The sequence below is a fragment of the Giraffa tippelskirchi genome, chromosome 12, assembly GCF_054371585.1.
Source record: "Giraffa tippelskirchi isolate mGirTip1 chromosome 12, T2T-mGirTip1v1.2.pri, whole genome shotgun sequence".
NCBI lineage: Eukaryota > Metazoa > Chordata > Mammalia > Artiodactyla > Giraffidae > Giraffa > Giraffa tippelskirchi.
The window spans coordinates 42,934,337-42,959,424 of NC_137286.1; the positions used below are offsets into that span (position 1 = coordinate 42,934,337).

Genomic DNA, 25,088 nt, shown 5'->3' on the forward strand with positions numbered 1-25,088 from the left:
TTGCAACCCCATGGACTGCAGCATGCAGTCTGTAGGGAAGCCCTGTCCTTCAGATCTCCCGAAGTTTGCTCAAATTCATGTCCCTTGAGTTGGTGATTCTTTCTAACCATCTCATCACCTTGATTTCGTTTAGGATTGATTGGTTTGATCTCCTTGCCATCCAAGGGACTCAAAAGAGTCTCCTCTTGAAAGCATCGCAATTTGAAAGCATCAGTTCTTTGGGGCTCAGCCTTCTTTACGGTCCAGTTCTCACATCAGTACGTGACTACTGGAAAAACCATAGCTTTGACTGTACGGGCTTTTGTTGGCAAGGTGATATTTCCACTTCTTAATATGCTGTCTAGGTTTGTCATAGCTTTCCTTCAAAGGAGCAAGCATCTTTAAATTTCATGGCTGCAGTCATTATCCGCAGTGATTTGGGAGCCTGAGAAAAGAAAATGTGTCACTGCTTCCACTTTTTCCCCTTCTATTTGGCATGAAGAGAATGGATGCCATGATCTTATTAGGATTTTGAATGTTCAGTTTCAAGCCAGCTTTTTCACTCTGCTCTCTCACCCTTATCAGGAGGCTCTTCAGTTCCTCTTCATCTTCTGCCATTAGAGTGGAGTGGTATCCTCCGCATATCTGAGGTTGTTGATACGTCTCCCAGCAATGTTGATTCCAGCTTGTACTTCATCCAGCCCGGCATTTGGATGACGGACTCTGTGTATAAGTTAAAGAAGCAGGGTGACAATATACATCCTTGACATCCTCCTTTCCCAATTTGGAACCAGTCCATTGTTCCTTGTCCTGTTCTGTTACTTCTTGACTCGCATACAGGCTTCTCAGGAGACAGGTAAGGTGGTCTGGTATTCCCTTCTCTTTTTGGAATTTTCCACAGCTTGTTGCGATCCATGTGATCCACATGATCAAAGGCTTTAGCATAGTCAGTGAAGCAAAGAAGAAGTAGAAGTGTTAGTCACTCGGTCATGTGCAACTGTTTGCGACCCCATGGCCTGTAGCTTGCCAGGCTCCTCTGCCTGTGGGGTTTTCCAAGCAAGAATACGAGAGTGGGTTGCCATTCCCTTCTCCAGGGAATCTTCCTGACCCAGGGATTAAACCCTGGTCTCTTGCATTGCAGGCAGAGTCTTTTCCATCTGAGCTACCAGGGAAGCAAAAGTAGAAGTTTTTCTGGAATTCTCTTGGTTTCTCTATGATCCAGCGAATTTTGGCAATTTGATCTCTGGTTCCTCTGCCTCTTCGAAACCCAGCATGTACATCTGGAAGTTCTCAGTTCAGAGACTGCTAAAGACTAGCTTGAAGGATTTTGAGCATAACTTTCCTAGCATGTGAAATAAGCACAATTGTACAATAGTTTAAATATTCTTTGGCATTGCCCTTCTTTGGGATTGGATTGAAAACTGACCTTTTCCAGTTCCGTGGCCACTGCTGAGTTTTCCAAATTCTTCAGTTCTCTTTAATTTACAGATTAAATCTGGATCCTAGTGTTTTCAATTATTCTAAATTTATTCCTCTGATTAGAAACTGTTTGATTAGGACTTTGGGACAGTGGGTTGGCAGAGAATAAACTTTTATCTTGTTAAGGGGCTTACACAAGAAGAATGCTTCTGTCTGGTATAAAAGTCTGAACTGGTAGATGGTTTAGAGGGTAGAAGATCTCTGCCCTCTGTGGTCACTAAGAGACCCAGACGCCTTCTGTCTGGCAGCTCCACCACCCTAGAGGAACGTGCTCCAGCCAGAGAAAGTGAGGAGAGAGCCGAGAGGGCCACCAGTGGAATCTGGAGTTCTGCCACTCTCTTCTTGTTGTAACTTTGAACTTTCTGAGCTCCTGATCTTCACAGTGGGGTATTACTGTCTGTGTCAAATTATGGTTGGGAAGTTGTTTTTTAGTTGAAGTGTAGTTGATTGACACAAGTGTGTGTTAATTTCTGCTCTACAGCCAAGTGATTTAGTTATACATATATACACATTCTTTTTTAATATTCTTCTCCATTATATTAGGATACTGAATGTAGTTCTCTGTGCTACACATTAAGAATTTGTTTATCCATCCTATATATAAAAGCTTACGTCTGCTAACACCAGCCTCCCACTCAGTCCCTCCCCCAACCTCCTCTCCCTTGGCAACAACCAGTCTGTTCTGTTCGTGATTCTTTTCATGTTTCATATGTAGGTTCCTTTGTGTCATTGTTTAGATCCCACCCATAAGTGATATCACATGGTTTTGTCTTTCTTTTTCTGACTTATTTCACTTAGTATGATAATGTCTAGTTGCATCCATGTCATGCAAACGGCATTATTCCATCCTTTTTTGTGGCTGAGTAGTATTCCACTGTATATATGTACTGCATCTTCATCCATTTCTCTGTTGCTGGACGCTTAGGTGGTTTCCATGTCTGGCTGTGTGAATAGTGATGCTATGAACATCGAGGTGCATGTATCCTTGTGAATTGTAGTTTGTCCAGTATATACCCTGGACTGGGATTGCTGGATCATATGGTAAGTCTTGTTAGTTTTCTGAGGAACCTCTGTACTGTTTTCCACAGTGGCTGCACCAACGTACATTCCCATTAGCAGGGTAGGAGGGTTCCCTTTTCTCCACACCTTCTCTAGCATTTATTTGTAGACTCTTTAATGATGATCATTCTGACTGGTGTGAGGTAGTTCCTCACTGTAATTTTGATGTGCATTTCTCTAGTAATTAGGGATGTTGAGTACCTTTTCCTGTGTTTATTGGCCATCTGTATTTCTTTTCTTGGAGAAATGTCTATTTAGGTCTGCCTATTTTTGGATAGGTTTTTTATGTTGTTATTGAATTGTATGAGTTCTTTGTACATCTTGGAAATTAAGCCCTTATTGGTTGTGTCATTTGCAAATATTTTCTCCCATTCTGTAGATTGTCTTGCGTCTGGGAGGTTTTGATTAATTGGTTTAGTGTGAAGCACTTAGCAGCCTGAGTCATAGCAGATGCTCACTCCAAGGCTCTTCCTTCCTCCTCCACATCGTGAGTTGCTGGGAAAAATAAGATGACCCTGACCGTTGGCTCAGTTTTCATTTTGAGCCTTCACTAAGTTTTGTCGATGTAGCGTCAGCTGCATTTCCTGTTCCCAACACAATTCCAGCCAGAACCATTCTCCTCGAATGGAAAATGTTCAGAACAGCCACCCTGATTCTCAGCAGAAAACCTAGTTTCCAATTTTGGTCAGAAGATAGAGACCACACACTGATTGATATGTATCATCCCAGATGTTTTACTTTGCACACTCAAAGACATAATTATATTACAAACACATGTGTTTTGTGCTTTCTTTATAATAAACCGGACATATTTTTATGAAACTTGTTTTTTTTCCTACTGATCATTATGTTATTGACTTTTCCCCCATCTGAGTCCATAGGGTCACTTCATTCTTTTGAATAATTGTATTTACTATTACCTCATTCATGTCCATTGCTGATGGACATTTAATTGTTTCCATTTTTTGCTATTGCAAACAAATGCTGCATTAAACATCCTGGAATATATATCTTTATGCCTAAAGGGTAATACTCTTATAGGATAGATTTTAGATATGGACTTAAATTGACAGACATGCTCATCTGGATACTGTGAAATTACCATCAAAATGTCTCTACTAACAGTATATGAAGTCCCCCTTTTTACCAACTTTATATAGATTTCCAATGTTTTAAAAATCTTGCCAATCTGATGGATGAAAATGTATATCTTAATGTAATTTGTACTTTTCTGTTTTGTATGACTTTGGCTCTTTGTGTTTTTTCTCTAACTAATCCACTTCTTTCCTTCTTTACCACCAACCTGTTTGGCCAAGCCATCCTACTAATCTCCCTCCATCTACCCATGATCCTTTCTAACCCAGTCTCCATACTGCAGCCAGAGTAATGGATTCCAAAATGCAAATCTGATCTTACCATCACCACACCCATCTCCCTGCTAGATTAACAACACTTTAGAGGCTTCACTTTTCTCACGGCAAAGGTTGACCAAAATTGACTATGTGGCCTATAAAATATTGCACAGTCAAGTCCCACCTCCCTACACAGCCTCATCCAAGACCTCGCTCTGTCTCACTCTTTGTGTTCCAGCCACACTGTCCTTCTTTCAGCTCCTTGAGTATGCCATTCACTTTCCAACTACTTTTTGGCAGCCAAAACAGGAAGCAAAAAAATGTTCATGATAACAGAGAGGACAAAAGGGTGTGGAAAGATCTACCAAGAGGGTATCTGACTAAGTAGGGTTTTGGAGAAAGAGATATGGAAAAGAACTGAAAGGGGAAACATTTTTAAAAGAAATAATAGAAGAAAAATTCCTTGACCTGAGGAGGAAAAAAAAGAGTCAAATTGCCTTTTATTTTCTCTACTGTTTCTGCTTCATCCAAGGTTGGCCATTCAGCTTTAATCCTAGTGCTTTTCTTTCATGCTGTTACTTTTCCCTAAATATCTGGTGGTTTATGGAAGTAAAACTAGGTTAGTTTAGAGAGCTTCTGTGAGTGGGTTTCTTTTGCAGTTCACTGTCCCCCACAGACCTCTTCTACTGACGGGGTGGGCTCACTGAAGGTAGGTGAGGCATTAAATCTCACTTTACAATGCAGTGGGTAGACTGGAGACACCCGGTTGCCATAGTAGGGCCTCAGTAAATATTAGAGGGTGTTTGATAGGGAGTAACATTATTCATGGCCATGGGTAGAGAATCAGTGGTGAGCGTGGTGTCTGCTAACATCTTTTATTGACCCTGGGAAGAGTTTGGGAGGTTTGGCTTCCATTGTGGAAAGAGTTTTAAAGGGAGTGAGAATTACCAGGGTAGAACTAGCCCACACAGAGGGGAGAAGACAACACAGGCATTTGAGGAAATGCCTGAGGACCGAGAGAGTTTGTTCCCCAGAGAAGTAATTCCTAACTTCAGCCACGAGTCAGAATTCCCTGGGAAGTTTCTTTAAAATAAAGATTCTTGGGCTCTCAATTGGGACTTAATGAATTAGAATCTTTGGAAGGGAATGGAAGCTGGCAATCTACATCTCTCTCTCTTTTTTTAATTCTTTCTGAATCTACATCTTTTCTAAGCTGCCCACATACTTCTGCTAATAAGGCAGACTTGAAATCTATTGCCCTACAGAATCAGTAGTTCCATCTGGCTGATGATGAAAGGGGTTATTTGAGGCAGGAGCAGAGCTGGACTGAAGAGGAATGAGAAATTGAGAAAGACTAGAAACAAGGTTACTTTGTGATTTCTGCTGCCATTTCTACTTTCTTGTTTTACATAGAAAAACATATGAGCTCCACTTGTGTGCTCAGTGTTGGTACACAGACTATGACCCCCCAGCTCAGGCATCACCATCTGCAGGCCCATCCCTGGCCATGAGGAAGTGATGCTCTCTGCTGGAGCAATCTTGAATTCTTTTACTGGGTTCTCAAGTGACCAGCACATGACTGAGCAACTTCACTTTTACTTTTCCCTTTCATGCACTGGAGAAGGAAATGGCAACCCACTCCAGTATTCTTGCCTGGAGAATCCCAGGGACGGCGGAACCTGGTGGGCTGCCGTCTATGGGGTCGCACAGAGTCGGACACGACAGAAGCGACTTAGCAGCAGCAGCAGCAGCAAGTGACCAGCCTCTTGGGTTTCAGCATCTTCACTGGTGTCCAGCTCCATGTTCCTGTATCATCTTGTACATTTAGGAAGCTGAATAGTTTCTTCTGACTTTCCACTGACCCTATCTTCTATTGAAGCAGAAAAGGTAGCTGTATTAATTAAGGTCCTGTGGGCTGGAAACAACAAAAGTCAACCTGGAATGATTTATACAAAGATTGTGGGAGAGTTCTTAAGATAGGACAGCCATTCTTAGATACAACAATTTGGTATCTTTTAAAATGTATCCTCTGAATATTCTTGGAATGTTGGTTCGACTCTTTTTAGTAGAAACATTGGTCTCTGCATAAGGGTTAGCTGAAGAGTACTCTATCTCTGTCCTGTTGTCTAAAGGAACCCAACTTTTGGCCCCATAAGGTTCATACTCACTGGGGAAAACAAAAACCTTCCAGTTAACAGGAAACCCTCATCCCTCTTCCTCTTATAAATCTTATAATCATTTTGATGTGACAATATTGATTAAGTAAACCCTTTGATGTAGTCTTCCCCCTACTTGCTAATCAAAGTATTGCTTCCAACTATGTATACTACTCTCCCAACTTAGCAGGCACACGCACTCTCTTTGAGAAGTTCAGGTTATCAGAATTTTCTCCATCTTACACATTTCCAGTGGTGTTTCTCACTCCTTATAGATTATGTGCTTGGATAAGGAGGCTTTTATAGGAAAACAAAAACATTCCAATCCAAAGGGATGATGCTGTGAAACCTCAGGAGGGACTATCACCATGAAATGAGAAGTCATTAGGGTCGTTTCTCTTCTCATCTCTGCAGAATGTTATTTTTCCTACTTCCCTGGCCCTCATGACAGAGTACGGCCACTGCTACTCTAGCCTTCATGTTTATATGTCTTGTTCCAGCAACTTACAAATTCCTGGGAGAAAGACAGTGACAACTAGCTCAGGCTAGGGCCCTCTTCCAGTCATCTTTGGGGATGGGGAGATATTCTCATGTGATACAAATACATTAGTTCCAGGAGCTCTGCCCTAGAGAACAACAGATACCCCAAAATGGATCCTCTATGGTGGCTCACCCTCCAGGGTAAATATCTTTTCAGTAATCAGAGGGCAGTAATTGACAGGCACATGAAAAGATGCTGAACATCACTAATCATCAGAGAAATGTATAGCAAACCCACAATGAGACATCACCTCACACTGTCAGAAGGTCTGTTGTCAAAAAGACACCAAATAATAAATGTTGGTGAGGATGAGAAAAAAGGAGCCCTTGTACACTATTAGTGGGGATGTAAATTAGTGCAGCCACTATGGAAAACAATATGGAGATTCCTTAAAAAGAACTACCAGATGATCCAGCAATTCCAATGCTGAGTATAAACCTGAAGAAAATGAAAACACTAATTCAAAAAGATGATGTGCTACTGTACCACACAGGGAACTCTGCTCAGTGTTATGTGGCAGCCTGGATTGGAGAGGAGTTTGGGGGAGAATGGATATACATGTATGTATGGCTGAGTCCCTTTGCTGTTCACCTGAAACCATCACAACATTGTTAATCGGCTATACTCCAATAAAAAATTCAAAATTTAAAGAAAAAATATAGGCACCCCAATTTTCATAGCAGCATTATTTGTAATAGCCAAGATGTGGAAACAACCTAAGTGGCCATCAACAAATGAATGAATAAAAAGTTGTGTGTGTTTGTGTGTGTATATGAATGGTATACAATGAAATGGTACTCTACCATAAAAAATGAAATTTTGCCATTTGCAACATCTTGGATAGACTTGGAGTGTACATATGCTTAGTAAAGCAAGTCAGACAGAGAAAGAGAAATACCATATGATATCACTTATATGTGGAATCTAAGAAATGAAACACATGAATGTCTAAAACAGAAACAGTCTCATAGACACAGAAACAAGCTAGTGGTTACCAAACGGGGAAAGGGGTGAAGGAAGGGCAAGATAGGAGTAGGAGATATAAGAGGTGTCAACTACTAAGTATAAGTAAGCAAGATACGAGGGTGTGAATATAGCACAGGGAATGTGCTGTGCTGTGCTTAGTCACTCAGCTGTGTCTGACTCTGCAACCCTGTGGACTGTAGCCCACCAGACTCCTCTGTCCATGGGATTCTCCAGGCAAGAATACTGAAGTGAGTTGCCATTCCCTTCTCCAGGGGATCTTCCCAACCCAGGGCTCAAACCCAGGTCTCTTGCTTTGCGAGCAGATTCTTTACTATATGAGTCACCAGGGAATCCCTTGTTGTACATCTGAACTGACATGATATTGCAAATCACTGATACTTCATTAAAAAAATTAAGTACCTACTATGTAGGGTAGTTGTGAGGAATAAATGAGTCAGTCTGTGGAAAAGTATTTGGAAAGTTCTCTGGCGCATGGTTATACACGTAAAAATACACACACAGTGGACCCTTTCTGACAACGACAACAAAAGCAGAGGTCCATTAATTTTCTGATCTGCTTTAAAGGGCACGGCAACTAGAGGCAGATCCTTCTTCCCAAAAGGTCTCACTACCAAAATGGAATCACATGTGTCTTCTCGAGAGCAGACCCATAGTTTTGATAAGTGTTCCCTGGGGTCCATGATGCCCACAGAGCTAGTGCTGCTGTCAGCACAAGAGGAGCAAGTGGCCTGCCAGACTGTGAAGTTCCCCGAGGGCAGCAAGAAGCCACCTGGCCCAGCTGAGAAGTGGGTTGGTCCAGTGTCCGAGTGATAGTGTGTCCTCAGTGTAAGCTCAGGCACTTCCCATAATGGACACGATGGTTCACCTACAAGTTCATACGCATACCAGAATATATTTCAAGTGCTTATACAGACAAAACTTAGTTTGTTAACAAATGTATCACTGTCCTCATCCTCACCTGAACCGACTGCTCCAACTCCTCATGAGAGTGGTCTTTTTTTTTTCCAAGTCATTTTATTTAAATTATATTTTTATTGAAGGATAATTGCTTTACAGAATTTTGTTATTTTCTGTCAAACCTCAACATGTATCAGCCATAGGTATACATATATCCCCTCCCTTTTAAACCTCCCTCCCATCTCCTGCCCTATCCCATCCCTCTAGATTGATACAGAGCCCCTGTTTGAGTTTCCTGAGCCGTAGGGCAAATTCTTCTTGGCTATCTATTTTACGCATGGTAATGTTAAGTTTCCATTGTTACTCTTTCCATACATCTCAACTTCTCCTCCCCTTTCCTCATGTCCATAAGTCTATTCTCTATGTTTGTTTCTCCATTGCTGCCCTGTAAATAAATTCTTCAGTACCATTTTTCTAGATTCTGTATATATGTGTTAGAATACGATATTTATCTTTCTCTTTCTGACTTACTTCACTCTGTATAATAGGCTCTAGATTCATCTACCTCATCAGAACTGACTCAAATGCATTCCTTTTATGACTGAGTAATATTCTACTGTGTATATGTACCACAACTTCTGTATCCATTCTACTGTTGATGGACATCTAGGTTGCTTCCGTGTTCTAGCTTTTGTAAATAGTGCTGCAATGAACAATGGGATACATGTGTCTTTTTCAATTTTGGTTTCCTCAGGGTATATGCCTAGAAGTGGGATTGCTGGGTCATATGGTGGTTTTATTCCTAGTTTTTTAAGGAATTTCCATACTGTCTTCCATAGTGGCTCTATCAATTTACATTCCCACCAACAGTGCAAGAGGGTTCCCTTTTCTCCACACCCTCTTCAGCATTTGTTGTTTGCATACTTTTTGATAATGGCCTTTCTGACCGATGTGAGGTGATAATCTCATTGTAGTTTTGATTTGCATTTCTCTAATAATAATCAGTATTGAGCATCTTTTCATGTGTTTGTTAGCCATCTGTATGTCTTCTTTACAGAAATTTCTGTTTAGGTCTTTTCCCCACTTTTTGTTTAGGTTGTTTGTTTTTCTGGCATTGAGTCTATGAGCTGCTTGTATATTTTGGAAATTAATCCTTTGTCAGTTGTTTCATTTGCTATTATTTTCTCCCATTCTGAGGATTGTCTTTTCACCTTGCTGGAAGTTTCCTTTGCTGTGCAAAAGCTTTTAAGTTTAATCAGTTCCACTTGTTTGCTTTTGTTTTTATTTCTGTTACTCTAGGAAGTAGGTCATAGAGGTTATTGCTTTGATTAATGTCATCGAGTGTTCTGCCTATGTTTTCCTCTAAGAGTTTTATAGTTTCTGGTCTTACATTTAAGTCTTTAATCCATTTTGAGTTTATCTTTGTGTATGGTGTTAGGAATTGTTCTAATGTCATTCTTTTATGTGTAGCTGTCCAGTTTTCCCAGCACCATTTATTAAAGAGGCTGTCTTTGCCCCATTGTATATTCTTGCCTCCTTTGTCAAAAATAAGGTACCCATAGGTGCATGGGTTTATTTCTAGGCTTTCTATCTTGTTCCATTGGTTTATAATTCTGTTTTTGTAACAGTACCATACTGTCTTGATGACTGTAGTTTTGTAGTATAATCTGAAGTCAGGAAGGTTGATTCCTCCAGCTCCATTCTTCTTTCTTAAGACTGCTTTGGCTATTTAGGGTCTTCTATGTTTCCATATGAACTGTGAAATTTTTTTGTTCTAGTTCTGTGAGAATTGCAATTGGTAATTTGATAGGGATCACACTGAATCTGGAGATTGTATTTGGCAGTATAGTCATTTTCACAATATGGATTCTTCCTACCCAGGAACATGGAATATCTCTCCATCTGTTTATGTCATCTTTGATTTCTTTCATTGGTGTCTTACAATATTCTGTGGACAGTTCTTTTCTCTCCTTAGGTAAGTTTATTCCTAGATATTTTATTGTTTTTGTTGCAATGGTGAATGGGATTGGTTCCTTAATTTCTCTTTCTGATTCTTCATTGTTAATATATAGAAATGCAAGTGATTTCTGTGTATTGATTTTGTATCCTGCAACTTTGCTAAATTCACTGATTGGCTCTAGTAATTTTCTGATACTATCTTTAGGGTTTTCTATGTACAGTATCATGTCATCTGCAAACAGTGAGAGCTTTACTTCTTCTTTTCCAATCTGGATTCCTTTTATTTCTTTTTCTTCTCTGATTTCTGTAGCTAGGACTTCCAGAATTATGTGAATAATAGTGGTGAAAATGGACATCCTTGTCTTGCTCCTGATGTTAAGGGGACTGCTTTCAGTTTTTCACCATTGAGAATAATGTTTGCTGTAGGCTTATCATATATGGCCTTTACTATGTTGAGGTAGGTTCCTTCTATGCCCGTTTTTTGAAGAGTTTTAGTCGTAAATCGGTGCTGAATTTTGTCAAAGGCTTTTTCTGCATCTATTGAGATGATACGGTTTTTATCTTTCAATTTGTAATATGGTGTGTCACATTGATTGATCTGCTTATATGGAAGAATCTTTGCATTACTGGAATAAAACTAACTTGATCATGATGTATGAGCTTTTTGATGTGTTGCTGAATTCTCTTTGCTAAAATTTTGTTGAGGATTTTTGCATCTATGATCATCAGTGATATTGGCCTGTAGTTTTCTTTTTTCTGTTGTCTTGGTCTGGTTTGGTATCAGGGTGATGGTGGCCTCGTAGAAAGAGTTTGAAAGTATTCCTTCCTCGGCAATTTTTTGAAAGAGTTTTAGAAGGATAGACATTAGCTCTTCTCTAAATGTTTGATAGAATTCTCCGGTGAAGCTATCCAGTGCTGGGCTTTTGTTTTTTGGGAGGTTTTTGATCACAGCTTCAATTTCAGTGCTTGTAATAGGGTTGTTCATAATTTCTGTTTCTTCCTGGTTCAGTCTTGGAAAATTGAACTTTTCTAACAATCTGTCCGTTTCTTCCAGGTTATCTATTTTATTGCCATATCAGTTCAGTTCAGTCACTCAGTCGTGTCCGACTCTTTGCGACCCCATGAATTGCAGCACGCCAGGCCTCTCTGTCCATCACCAACTCCCGGAGTCTACCCAAACCCATGTCCATCGAGTCGGTTATACCATCCAACCATCTCATCCTCTGTCATCCCCTTCTCCTTCCACCCCCAATCCTACCCAGCATTAGGGTCTTTTCCAATGAGTCAACCCTTCGCATGAGGTGCCCAAAGTATTGGAGTTTCAGCTTCAACATCAGACCTTCCAATGAACACCCAGGATTGATTTCTTTTAGGATGGATTGTTTGGATCTCCTTGCAGTCCAAGGGACTCTCAAGAGTCTTCTCCAACACCACAGTTCAAAAGCATCAATTCTTCGGCACTCACCTTTCTTCACCGTCCAACTCTCACATCCATACATGACCACTGGAAAAACCATAGCCTTGACTCGACGGACTTTTGTTGGCAAAGTAATGTCTCTGCTTTTAAATATGCTATCTAGGTTGGCCATAACCTTCCTTCCCAGGAGTAAGTGTCTTTTAATTTCATGCCTGCAGTCACCATCAGCAGTGATTTTGGAGCCCCAAAAAATAAAGTCTGACACTGTTTCCACTGTTTCCCCATCTATTTCCCATGAAGTGATGGGACCAGATGCCATGATCTTAGTTTTCTGAACATTGAGCTTTAAGCCAACTTTTTCACTCTCCTCTTTCACCTTCATCAAGAGGCTCTTTAGTTCTTCTTCACTTTCTGCCATAAGGGTGGTGTCATCCGCATATCTGAGGTTATTGATATTTCTCCCGGCAATCTTGATTCCAGCTTGTGTTTCTTCCAGCCCAGCGTTTCTCATGATGTACTCTGCATAGAAGTTAAATAAGCATGGTGACAATATACAGCCTTGACGTACTCCTTTTCCTATTTGGAACCAGTCTGTTGTTCCATGTCCAGTTCTAACTGTTGCTTCCTGACCTGCATACAGGTTTCTCAAGAGACAGGTCAGATGGTCTGGTATTCCCATCTCTTTCAGAATTTTCCACAGTTTTTTGTGATCCACACAGTCAAAGGCTTTGGCATAGTCAATAAAGCAGAAATAGATGTTTTTCTGGAACTCTCTTGCTTTTTCAATGATCCAGCGGATATTGGCAATTTGATCTCTGGTTCCTCTGCGTTTTCTAAAACCAGCTTGAACATCTGGAAGTTCACGGTTCACATATTGCTGAAGCCTGGCTTGGAGAATTTTGAGCATTACTTTACTAGCATGTGAGATGAGTGCAATTGTGCGGTAGTTTGAGCATTCTTTGGCATTGCCTTTCTTTGGGATTGGAACGAAGACTGACCTCTTCCAGTCCTGTGGCCACTACTGAGTTTTCCAAATTTGCTGGCATATCGAGTGCAGCACTTTCACAGCATCACCTTTGAGGATTTGAAATAGCTCAACTGGAATTCCATCACCTCCACTAGCTTTGTTCGTAGTGATGCTTTCTAAGGCCCACTTGACTTCACATTCCAGGATGTCTGGCTCTAGGTGAGTGATCACACCATCATGATTATCTGGGTCGTGAAGATCTTTTTTGTACAGTTCTTCTGTGTATTCTTGCCACCTCTTCTTAATATCTTCTGCTTCTGTTAGGTCCATACCATTTCTGTCCTTTATCGAGCCTATCTTTTCATGAAATATTCCTTTGGTATCTCTAATTTTCTCGAAGAGATCTCTAGTCTTTCCCAATCTGTTGTTTTCCTCTATTTCTTTGCACTGATCGCTGAGGAAGGCTTTCTTATCTCTCCTTGCTATTCTTTGGAACTCTGCATCCAGATGGGAATATCTTTCCTTTTCTCCTTTGATTTTTATTGCCATATAGTTGTTCATAATTGTCTCTTATAATCCTTTGTATTTTTGCATTGTCTATTGTAACCTCTCCTTTTTCCTTTCTAGTTTTGTTGATTTGATTCTTCTCTCTTTTCTTCTTGATGAATCTGGCTAAAGGCTTGTCAATTTTATCTTCTCAAAGAACCATCATTTAGTTTCATTAATCTTTGCTATTGTTTCTTTCATTTCTTTTTCATTAATTTCTGCTTGGATCTTTATGATTTCTTTCATTCTACTAATTTTGGGGTTTTTTTGTTCTTCTTTTTCAAGTTGTTTTAGGTGTAAAGTTAGGTTGTCTATTCGATGTTTCTCTTGTTTCTTGAGGTAGGATTGTATTGCTATAAACTTCCCTCTTAGAACTACTTTTGCTGTATCCCATAGGTTTTAAGTTGTCATGTTTTCATTGTCATTTGTTTCTAGAAATTTTTTGATTTCCCTTTTGATTTCTTCAGTAATCTGTTGGTTTTTTAGAAACGTGTTGTTTAATCTCCACGTGTTTGTGTTTCTTACAAAATTTTCCTTGTAATTGATATCTAGTCTCATAGCGTTGTGGTTGGAGAAGATGCTTGATACAATTTCAGTGTTCTTAAATTTACTGAGGTTTGATTTGTGACCCAAAATATGGTCTATCCTGGAAAATATTCCATGTGCACTTGAGAGGAAGGTGTATCCTTCTGCATTTGAATGGAATGTCTGAAGATATCAATGAGATCCATCTCATCTAATGTATCATTTAAGACTTGTGTTTCCTTATTAATTTTCTGTTTTGATGATCTATCCTTTGGTGTGAATGAGGTGTTAAAGTTTCCTACTATTATTATGTTACTGTCAATTTCTCCTTTTATGTCTGTTAGTGTTTGTCTTATGTACTGAGGTGCTCCTGTGTTGGGTGAGTAGATATTTACAATTGTTATGTCTTCCTCTTGGATTGATCCCTTGATCATTATGTAGTGTCCTTCCTTATCTCTAGTAATGTTCTTTATTTTAAGGTCTATTTTGTCTGATATGAGGATCACTACTCCAGCTTTCTTGTGCTTCCCATTTGCATGGAATATATTTTTCCAACCTCTCACTTTCAGTCTATGTGTGTCATTAGGTCTGAAGTTTCTTGTAGACAGCATATATATGGGTCTTGTTTTTGTATCCATTCAGCCAGTCTGTGTCTTTTGGTTGGAGCATTTAATCCATTTACATTTAAAGTAATTATTGATATATATGTTCCCATTGCCATTTTCTTAATTGTTTGGGGTTGATTTTGTAGATCTTTTTTCTTCTCTTATATTTCTTGACTATATAAGTCCCTTTAGCATTTGTTGTAAAGCTGGTTTGGTGGTACTGAATTCTCTTAACTTTTGCTTGTCTGAAAAGCATTTTCTATCTCCATCAATTTTGAATGAGATCCTTGTCGGGTACAGTAATCTTGGCTGTAGATTTTTTCCTTTCAGTACTTTAAATATATCCTGCCATTCCCTTCTGGCTTGCAGACTTTCTGCTGAAAGATCAGCTGTTAAGTGTATGGGGTTTCCCTTGTATGTTACTTGTTGCTTCTCCCTTGCTGCTTTTAATATTCTTTCTTTGTGTTTAGTCTTTGTTAGTTTGATTAGTATATGTCTAGGCGTGTTTCTCCTTAGGTTTATCCTGTATGGGACTCTTCATGCCTCTTGGACTTGATTAACTATTTCCTTTTCCATTTTGGGGAAATTTTCAACTATAATCTCTTTAAAAATTTTCTTATACCCTTTCTTTTTCTCTTCTTCTTCTTCTGCTGCTGCTGCTAAGTCACTTCAGTCGAGTCCAACTCTGTGCAACCCCATAGACGGCAGCCCACCAGGCTCTGCCATCCCTGGGATTCTCCAGGCAAGAACACTAGAGTGGGTTGCCATTTCCTTCTCCTCTTCTGGGAGCCCTATAATTTGAAAGTTGGTGCATTTGATATTGTCCCAGAAGTCTCTGAGACTATCCTCAGTTCTTTTCATTCTTTTTATTTTATTCTGCTCTTCAGAAGTTATTTCCACCATTTTATCTTCCAGCTCACTGATTCGTTCTTCTGCTTCAGGAATCTATTGATTCCTTCTAGAGTATTTTTAATTTCAGTAATTGTGTTGTTTGTCTCTGTATGTTTATTCTCTACTTCTTCTAGATCTTTGTTAATTGATTCTTGTATTTTCCCCATTCTGTTCTCAAGGTTTTTGATCATCTTTACTATCATTATTTTTGAATTATTTTCCAGGTAGTTTACCTATTTCATCTTCATTTATTTGGACTTCTGTGTTTCTAGTTTGTTCCTTCATTTGTGTAGTATTTCTCTGCCTTTTCATTATTTTTTTAACTTATTATGTTTGAGGTTTCCTTTTCCCAGGCTTCAAGGTTGAATTGTTTCTTCCTTTTGGTTTCTGCCCTCCTAAGGTTGGTCCAGTGATTTGTGTAAGCTTCATATAGGGTGAGATTTGTGCAGAGTTTTTTTTTCGTCTGTTTGTTTATTTGTTTTTCCTCTGATGGGCAGGGCTGAGTGAGGTGGTAATCCTGTCTGCTGATGACTGGGTTTGTATTTTTGTCTTTTTTGTTGTTTAGATGAGGTGAACAGCCTCATCTGGTGGTTGGGTGATGCCAGGTTTTGTATTCAAGTTGTTTCCTTTGTGTGAGTTCTCACTATTTGATACTCCCTAGAGTTAGTTCTCTGGTAGTCTAGGGTCTTGGAGTCAGTGCCCTCACTCCAAAGGCTCAGAGCTTGATCTCTGGTCAGGAATGAAGATTCCACAAGTGGTTTGTTATGGCATTAAGTGAAATTAAAACAAATATCCAAAAATGGGAAACCAAAGATGTATCCCAGACAAACTGCAGTTACAAAATCAGGCAAATAATAATTAAAAAAATGGAATATACACATATACATATATACCCATGACCAAAATTAAAACCGTCCAACAAAAATAAAGTACAATAGATTGATCCGGCAAACAAAGGAAACCAAAAATTACATCTACCAGTTAAAAACAAAACTAACTAAAGCACAAACTGGAAAACTAAACTAAAGCAAGGTGCCAATTTGAGAATAAAGCAATGAAAATAAAACTAACAAAATGTTGAGAGGAAAGGAACAAAAGGAAAGAAAGAATAGATATGCAAAGTTAAACAGAAGTAGATGTAGAAGATTTATATACATTAAAGATTAACTACAAGGGGGCAAAGAACAGTAGGAAAAGCAAACAAAGGAATAAATGTAGAAAAAACAATAATAGGTTTAAAAAATTAAAATTAAAAAAATAGAAAAAGCAAAAAAAAAAAAAAGGAAAGCTCCACAGAACTGCAAAAGCCCAACGTAGAGGCAGAGGTTTATAACAACGATAAAAAAAATGTGACTGAGGGGAAAAAAAAAACCCTTAAAAGCTTAAGTAGATTTCATAGTGCCAATAAAATCAACAACTGCAACAGAGGGGGGGAGAAAAGGAAAAAAATGAAACAAGAAGAAAATCCAAAAGCATTGATTGCTGCTGCTGCTGCTGCTAAGTCACGTCAGTCGTGTCCGACTCTGTGCCACCCCATAGACGGCAGCTGACCAGGCTCCTCCGTCCTTGGGATTCTCCAGGCAAGAATACTGGAGTGGGTTGCCATTTCCTCCTCCAGTGCATGAAAGTGAAAAGTGAAAGTGAAGTCGCTCAGTCATGTCCGACTCTTTGAGACCTCATGGGCTGCAGCCTACCAGGCTCCTCCGTCCATGGGGTTTCCCAGGCAAGAGTACTGGAGTGGGGTGCCATTGCCTTCTCTGAAAGCATTGACAGAACAAGTCAAAACATGAGTTTTTCTTGAGTCCCTGCTGTCAGAGTCCTTTCCCTCGCTGGGAGTCACAGTCTGCCACAGTCACCTCCCTAGGATGCCCTCCAACACTGTGCCAGTCTCTGGACCTGCTGTGGGGGCAGCTCAGATTCTAATCTGATCCTTCTCGTATGTGTTCTTGCCTCCAATGTCCACAGATGTCAGAACTAGTGCGTTTTCTTTTGTGGGAGCTCTCAATGACCTTTTATATATTCCATAGACACAGAATCTGCCTAGTTGATTGTGTGAATTTAATCTGTAGCTTGTACAGCTGGTGGGAGGGTTTTGGGTCTTCTTCCTTAGCCACACTGCCCCTGGGTTTCAGTTGTGGGTTTATTTCCACCTCTGTATGTCGGTCGTCCACTGGGGTTTGCTCCTGAGGTTGCCCTGGAGGACTTGGGTTTGCCCCTGTGAGGGCCAGGTGTGGAAGTGGTACAGTTGCTTGGGTCGCAGGGGTTCTGGCAGCACCAGGTACTCAGGGGAATTGGCAGCTAGGACAGCAGGAAATATAGTGCTCTAGAAGGGTATTGCAACCAGTATTGGCCAATACGCTCTAGTATTCTTGCCTGGAGAACCCCTCCTCCCTGACAGAGAAGCCTGGCAGGCCACAGTCTACAGGGTCGCAAAGAATCAGACACGACCAAAACAACCTTGTGTGCACAGACAGAAGACTTTTTGTGCCTGTGGCAGCTCTGCGCCAGTGAGAGTTGAGCGTGAAGGTGGAGCAGCAACTTGGCTTGTGGGGACCCTGGTGGTGCCAGGTGTGCAGGGACACGGACTGCCTCTGCCACAGGAGTTATGGCCCTATCAGAATCTTTTTTCAAGCCTCTTGCAGCTGGCGATCAGAAGGCCTCTTTGAAAAAAAAAAAAAGGCCTCTTTGGCCAGTCTTTTACCGTAGCTCCACTGATTCGGGCACTTAGACGGCTCCCTTGGCTGGGGTCCTTCTCTGTTGTTCAGCGTGTCAGGCACATAGAGGGGCCCCCCAGCTGGGGTCCTCCTGTGTAGATTGGCGCATCAGACACTTAAAGGGGCACCCTGGCTGGGGTCCTACAGTGTAGTTCAGTGTGTCAGGCATTTGACTGGCCAGCCTCTCTATTATTCAGCTACTGATGCTGGCATGTGGGGAGAGAGAGGCTATGGCGATGGCTCCATCCTCTATGTGCGACTCAGCAGTATCGCTTTGCTTCCATGGCTGCCTGGCTTTCCTCCACAGGCATTTCCCACCACAATCTCCTCCCTCGCCTCACCTCACTCCATCTCTCCGCAGTCAACAGTAGCCCTCACCCTGGAATTGCTCCACAATCCCTAAACTCCAGCTCCCAGCCGCTGCGCATTCCAGGGGACGTGCATCCCTGTCTGGGGTGTGTATGGCTGTGGCAAGGACAGTCTGATTCTCATTCCATTTGGGCTGCCTCAGATCAGCTGTTTCACTCTCAACCTTAAGCGTTTCTCCTCCCGCTCAGACAGTTACCCCAGTGTGGGGATGGGGCCCCTGCCCCTTGCTTCATCCCCCCCCCCCCAGCTAAGGGCAGGTAAGGGCAGGCCCAGCCTTACTAACACTCCAGTGTTTCTCCCCTAGTTTCTTCATCCTACTGAGTTTTGCATAGTTCTATATATTCTTTTCCTTTTGTCAGGTACTCCTGCCCACTCTCAGCTGGGGTTCTGCAGGCACTTTTGTGTCTGAAGGTGTATTCCTGATGTATCCGTGGAGATGAACTCCATGCCCACCTATTCCTCTGCCATCTTGTTCTCTCTGGAGAGTGGCCTTTGGGGGAGCAGGCCTTGAGTGGGTGTTGGAAGCTCACAGAAACATGTGCTTTGCTTGCCTTCATTAAGGTCTGGATTCCTCCACCTCTTTGCTTAGTCCACCAGGAACAGTGCAAATCAGTGGATAAGGTCCTAACTGTCAGACCTTTCACACATTGAAAAGATGGTACAGTGAAAGAGTTGATCCCAGGCTTCTCCCATTTTCCATTGTTTTGTTTGTTTGTTTTCATCACAGACCCATCGTTCGGAGGAACTGCTTGTTGGGAGCTTGTGACGCGTGTTGGCGTGCAGGCCCTTGGAAGCCCTGCACCACAGCCTGCGGCCGAGGCTTCCAGTCTCGGAAAGTTGACTGTATCCACCCAGGGAGCTGCAAGCCGGTGACTAAGACACGCTGTGCTCCGGGGAAGAAACCCGCTTCCTGGCAGCACTGCCTGGGGCCTTCCTGTGACAGTACGTACCCCTCGCAGGTATCACAGCCGCCCCCAAACCTTGTCCTAACCTGACTTCAGGGAGCCATCCTTGTCAGGGTCTCGTCCACACAGCCATTCTGAATGGGTGTGAGATCTTGGGATATTGGGGGAGTAGCTGCTTTGACGTGGGTGTGGCTCAGTGTTCTTTAGAGAAAAACCAGTTGAGGGAGTAGGGTGGCCAGTGGCCTTCTCGCAGACACCAATCACCTCTCCACAGAATCCCTCCTGCCTGGAGTCTCAGCCCCTCTGCCAGGGCTTCCCTGGGTGGGGTTGGGCAGGCATGCCAGTGTCCTGAAGTTCTATGTGAAATGGAATCATGTACGTATTTTTCTAGAAAGCAGGTCCATATCTTTGGTAAGTCTTTCCCAGGGTCCATGACGCCCCCAAAGCTAGTGAGAGGAGCAGGTGGCCTGAGGGATCTGAAGTCCCCACAGGGCAGTGAGAAGCCACCTGACCCAGCTAAGAAGTGGGTCCAGGGCACTTTTTTAAAACTGTTATTTATTTATCTATTATTTTTGGCTGCACTGGGTCTTCGTTGCTACACAGGCTTTTTCTCTGTAGCTGTGGCGAGCAGGACCTACTCTCCAGTTGCGGTGCACAGACTTCTCATTGAAATATCTTCTCTTGTTGCAGAGCAACAAGAGAGTAGGCTCAGTAGAGTGCGTAGGCTCAGTAGTTGCGGCTCCCAGTCACTAGAACATAGGCCCATGTGGTTCACAGGCTTAGTTACCCCATGGCATGTGGGATCTTCCTGGAGCAGGGACTGAACCTGTATCTCCTGCATTGTCAGGCAGATTCTTATCCACTGAGCCACCAGGGAAGCCCTCAGGGTGCTTCTGACTGTAGTGCAGAGCGATGACCCTAACCCAAGCCTAGTTACTTTGCTTCACTCTGTGATCTCAGTTTAATACTTTTCATAAAACTAATGAGGTCTCTAATGAGCTCTGTGTTAAATGGATATGTACATATGTATTTTTCAGGAGACTGCACAGACACAACTCACTACTGTACGTTTGTAAAGCATCTTCATTTGTGTTCGCTAGACCGCTACAAACGAAGGTGCTGTCAGTCGTGTCAAGAAGGATAAAACTTTGTGGGGGTCATTATGCTGCTGTGAAGGTAAAACAAAAATGTAAAAGCTCTTTTTTTCCCCCATGTAGCTTGTTCCAAAACATGTGTAATACTTCTCTAAAAGTCTCTCAATTCTATGATCAAACCGAAGTCGATGCAAAATCACCACTGTTAACATTGGATGCTGTCACGTCCCCATGACTGGTTTTTAATTCCAATTCTTTTAAGTGATATATTCCAGGACTAACATAAAATCCCGTAAGTAGCAGGCATACCATTGCACTTGGGACCTCGGGAGACCCCAAGGTCACCGGTGCACTGTCACTAGCTGCCTCTTCCTGTTGTTTGTAGACTAGCACAGAGTGGGACATCCTGAAGACTTGGGAAACACAGCAGCTGATGGCTTCTCTCAGTTCTAGGGTTGCGGCAGGTTAATAAGGCATCTACGTTTTAGAAGCTCTGGCCATTAGTCGTTAAGATGTTGGCTCTGATGGCGTTTCTATGGATTGTTACGTGTCATCTGTGAGAGAAAGTCACTCTGGACAGGCTTGTAACCCTGACTGACCCAGAGGTCCTGGGGGGAATGGCACCTTGTCCTCGCTCCTAAGAGAACTTGTGGAAGGAAACACAGAGTAAACGTGGCTGCCGTTTCACAACTGTGGAAGGAAATGTATGACTGAATGAGGTATCTTAGAATTCAAAGGAGAGGGAAGGTCCACCTTGTCTACTGATTTTGAAGTATATTCAAAGCATCCTTTCAAGAGCTGTGAATGAGACTTTTCTAAGCGCTATTCTCTTGCACACCAACAGAAAATCAGTCTTATAAGACCTAATTTATGCACAAAGTAATATTCCTAAGGATTTTTATTTTGGAAAACTGTAAGAAAGTAATGTAACTACGAAACATGATAGCTGACCAGAGTCATTTATAGTAAATAACTGTTTTAGTTTGAACTGATTTTTCAGTGAATCCAAAGTAAATTAGGGTTGAGCTGTAATGTACAGTTAGGATGAGGGGTTAGAGTTGGGGTTTGGTGAGTAAGTTTAGGGTTGGTTTTAGTTTCAGGGTTGGGTTAGTTGAGAATGGAAGTTAAGTTGCGGTTGAGGCTGGGGTTGACTTTACGGATTAGGGTTAGGTCAGAGTTGGTTTGGGTTTGGGTTTGGGGTCAGTGATGGTGTCAGGGTGAAGATAAAGTTTGGAGTGAATGTTATAAGTTCTAAAGCTGATTTGGTTAGGGGGCTCTTTCCTTCCATCTTACCAGTTACAGCATTAGTTGGCACCCAGCCCCAAATGAGTGGTCATACATCTTTTTTCGGGGTCACAGCTGCCTGCGGCCTGTGGCAGCAGAGTCTGCTGAGGCAGGTGTGCTGGCCCTAGTCCCTGGTCACACATAAGTGAACAGTGGGCTCTGGCTTTGGGTGTGTCTAGACAAGCTTGCTGAGTCCCTGCCGTATCCTGAGCACCACAGCTCTTGTTGTCACTGCAGCCTCGCCGACACCAGGATGAGCGCTACTGTACTGGAGGGTGTGGCGGTGGGGAGTGGGTATGGGGATGTGACGAGGACACGCCAGCCCCTGAGTTGTTGATCACCATTCACACTTGATTGCTGGAGGTTTTTAAGTTAAAAGAGAGAGCATTTGTACAATACTCTTTGTATATATTTTTATATGACTTATAGGTGCAATATTTTATTTTGTACAGTATGTAATAAAGATATGGGACATATATTTTTCTTAGTAACAAAATTTCCTATTAAATTTCTTCATCTTTGTAGTTAAAGTGGCTGTTTTTCATGTGCTGATGTACCGTTTGTCTTTGATATCATTCAAACAACATTGCTGTGTACTGTATTTTACTACTGTTTCTATCACATAAGAGTTCTCTGTCATGATTCTGACTAGTAATTCAAAAATAAATGTACTTTGATTATTCAGTGGCATCCTCATAAATGCAGGCGACTCACTTGCGTTTTGGTTTTGGTTGGCCTGGGGTAATGTCACCTTGGCGGCATTTCTGTGAGTCCAGGTGGGCTGGACCCTGGTGGGCTCAGTGCTCTGGGCTGAACTTGGGAGTGTGAGTTACAGGATTCAGAGCAGAACACACAGAGATCCACTCTCACTCCTTTGTCCCGGACGCTTACTTCCTGTGAATCACAGCTGAGAGAATGTCAAGAGGGGAAAGAAGCTCCAAGTGTGTGCGACCTGGAGCAGGAATGGAGGCGGGCAGTAGGTGGGAAAGCAGCAGCACAGAAGAACTAACACCCGTTTGATTTTGGTGAGTAACCTCTCCCGATACCATCCAGCTCTTATACAGTTGATGGGTTTGAACTACTTGGGTCCGCTTACACACAGATTTCTATGACTGGTAAATACTACACTATCCAGGGCCGGATAAAAACCGCATGGATGCTGAACGGTGAATACAGAGGAACTGAGTGTACCAGAGGGTCAACTACAGGTTATACATGGATTTTCTGTGGCAGGGAAGGCTGGTGCCTCAACCACTCACCACCCAGCCCCAACCCATTGTTTAAGGCTCCACTGTGTAACGCATCAAGATTAGCAAGTGAGTCTTTCTACAGGAAATTCGTGTTGTGGGAATTGAAATTCCCCTTGGAGTTTCCAAGGTCACATGAGATAAGCAATGGAACACGGCAGGTATTTCAACACTGTATTGATACTTCCTTTTCTTTTTTTTCCCCTTCATTTCTTCCCTCCTTCCTTCCTTCCATCCCTTCTACCCTCCTATTTTCCATCCTTCCATATATGTACATATACATATACATAGATGTATTGTGCACACATGCACACATATCTCCTGTATCTATGAATTCACACTGAATTAAGTCTTGCATACCAGTCCAGCACTATAAGGGTCATGATTATAACAAAGATATAGTATGATTATACCTTTTTCTTTTTCTTTTTGCCAATTTCTTTCTCTGACAGGGAGGAAGCCTGGCTCTCTTTATCAGCAATGTAGTTTCTTGGTGATTCTAGTATACACATCAGGTAGTCTCAGAACTGATGATGCATACACCCTGTGAAAGGAAAAAATATGACCAACATGTGTACAGCATTCTTCCTGTCTGTTTCCTTAGAACATTCAGTCAGAACCCTCTTCCAGGGTGACTCAGGTCACCCCCTTCTTGTCCCCTTCAGTGTGGTTATGGCATTCATCTGTTGTACAGTTATACTCCTTTGTCACAGTCTGTGTGCCTTTTTGGGTTCTCCCCACCTCCTGGGTGATGGTTTTTATCATTTGACATGCAGTCAAGTTGACTCCATGGTTTACAGTCCTCGTGTGTGTGTGTGTGTGTGTGTGTGTGTGCGCGCGCATGTGCGCTCTGTCGTGTCTGATTCTTTGCAGACTCCATGCACAGTAGCCTTCAGGCCCCTCTGTCCATGGAATTCTCCAGGCAAGAATACTGGAGTGGGTAGCCATTTCCTTCTGCAGGATCTTCCCAACCCAGGGATTGAAACATTTTCTCATATCTCCTGCCTTGGCAGGAGGATTCTTTACCACTGGCACCACCTGGGAATCCCCTACAGTTCTCGTAGTTTTAACAAATACAGACAGTTGTTTGTCAACCACCACATTTTCTCACATAACAGCTCCTTTATGCCCCAAATTCCTTTATCTTGCTTCTTGGTAATCACTAATTTCTCTATCCCTCACCCCCTGCCAATTACTGATATATCTCCTGTCCCTACAGTTTTACATTTTCCAGAATTTTATGCAAGTGTGATCATTCGTTTTGTGGCCTTTGAGGCCCAGCTTCTTTCACTGACCAAAACACCTGTGAGATTCATGCATAATATTGGGCAAATCAACAGTTTGTTCCCTGAATTGAGTCTGTTTGAGTATACTAGAGATATGTGTCATTTTTCCAGTTAAAGACATCAGGATTGTTTCCAGTGTGGAATGAGGATGAGTAAAATTGTATAAACATTCATGTACAGGCTTTTGTGTAAAACTTAAGTTTTCATTCTTCTTTGATAAATACCTAGAAGTGGATTTCTGGCTCATATGACAGGTGCATGTTTAGAAGAAACTGTCACACTGTTTTCCAAAATTTATGTTCCCACTAAATAACGACATACAGGTGTCAGCTGCTCAAATCCTCATCAGTACTGAAGATTGTCATGTTTGTGTCTGTATGTGTATATGTGTGGGCTTTCCCAGATGGTGCCAGTGGTAAGGAACCCGCCTGCCAATGTAGAAGACATAAGAGATGCAGGTTCATTCCCTGCGTCGGGAAGATTCCCAGAGGAGGGCATGATAACTCACTCCAGTATTCTTGCCTGGAGAATCCCATGGGCAGAGGAGCCTGGCAGGCCACAGTCCATGGGGTCGCAAAGAGTCAGACATGACTGAGCGACTGAGCATGCATGCATGGGTGTATGTGTATTTTGTAGCCATTCTAATAGATGCATAGTGGTGTCTGATTGGGCTTCCCTGGTGGCTCAGATGGTAAAGAATCCACCTGCAATGTGGGACACCTGGGTAATAGGTGTCTCATAGTTTTAATCTGAATCTCCCTATTGACTAATGATGTCCATTTGTCAGGTTTGTGTGTCTGTGTGTATTGTAGCTATTCTAATAGGAATA

General features: G+C 42.0%; 1 protein-coding gene across 4 annotated transcripts in view; it reads left to right on the forward strand.

Annotated features, from left to right (window-relative positions):
• ADAMTSL3 (ADAMTS like 3) overlaps positions 1 to 22,410 on the forward strand; it is a 349,114-nt gene extending 326,704 nt beyond the window's left edge. For 3 of the 4 annotated variants that reach the window (XM_081546775.1, XM_081546776.1, XM_081546779.1), the window contains 2 exons: positions 19,171 to 19,385; positions 20,386 to 22,410. In XM_081546775.1, coding sequence (XP_081402901.1) covers positions 19,171 to 19,385; positions 20,386 to 20,492 — 322 coding nt within the window. In that variant the 3' untranslated portion in view covers positions 20,493 to 22,410. Of the gene's footprint in view, positions 1 to 19,170; positions 19,403 to 20,385 lie in introns of all 4 variants that reach the window. The other variant, XM_081546777.1, reaches the window with a different exon arrangement.
• The last annotated feature ends 2,678 nt before the right edge of the window (positions 22,411 to 25,088 follow it).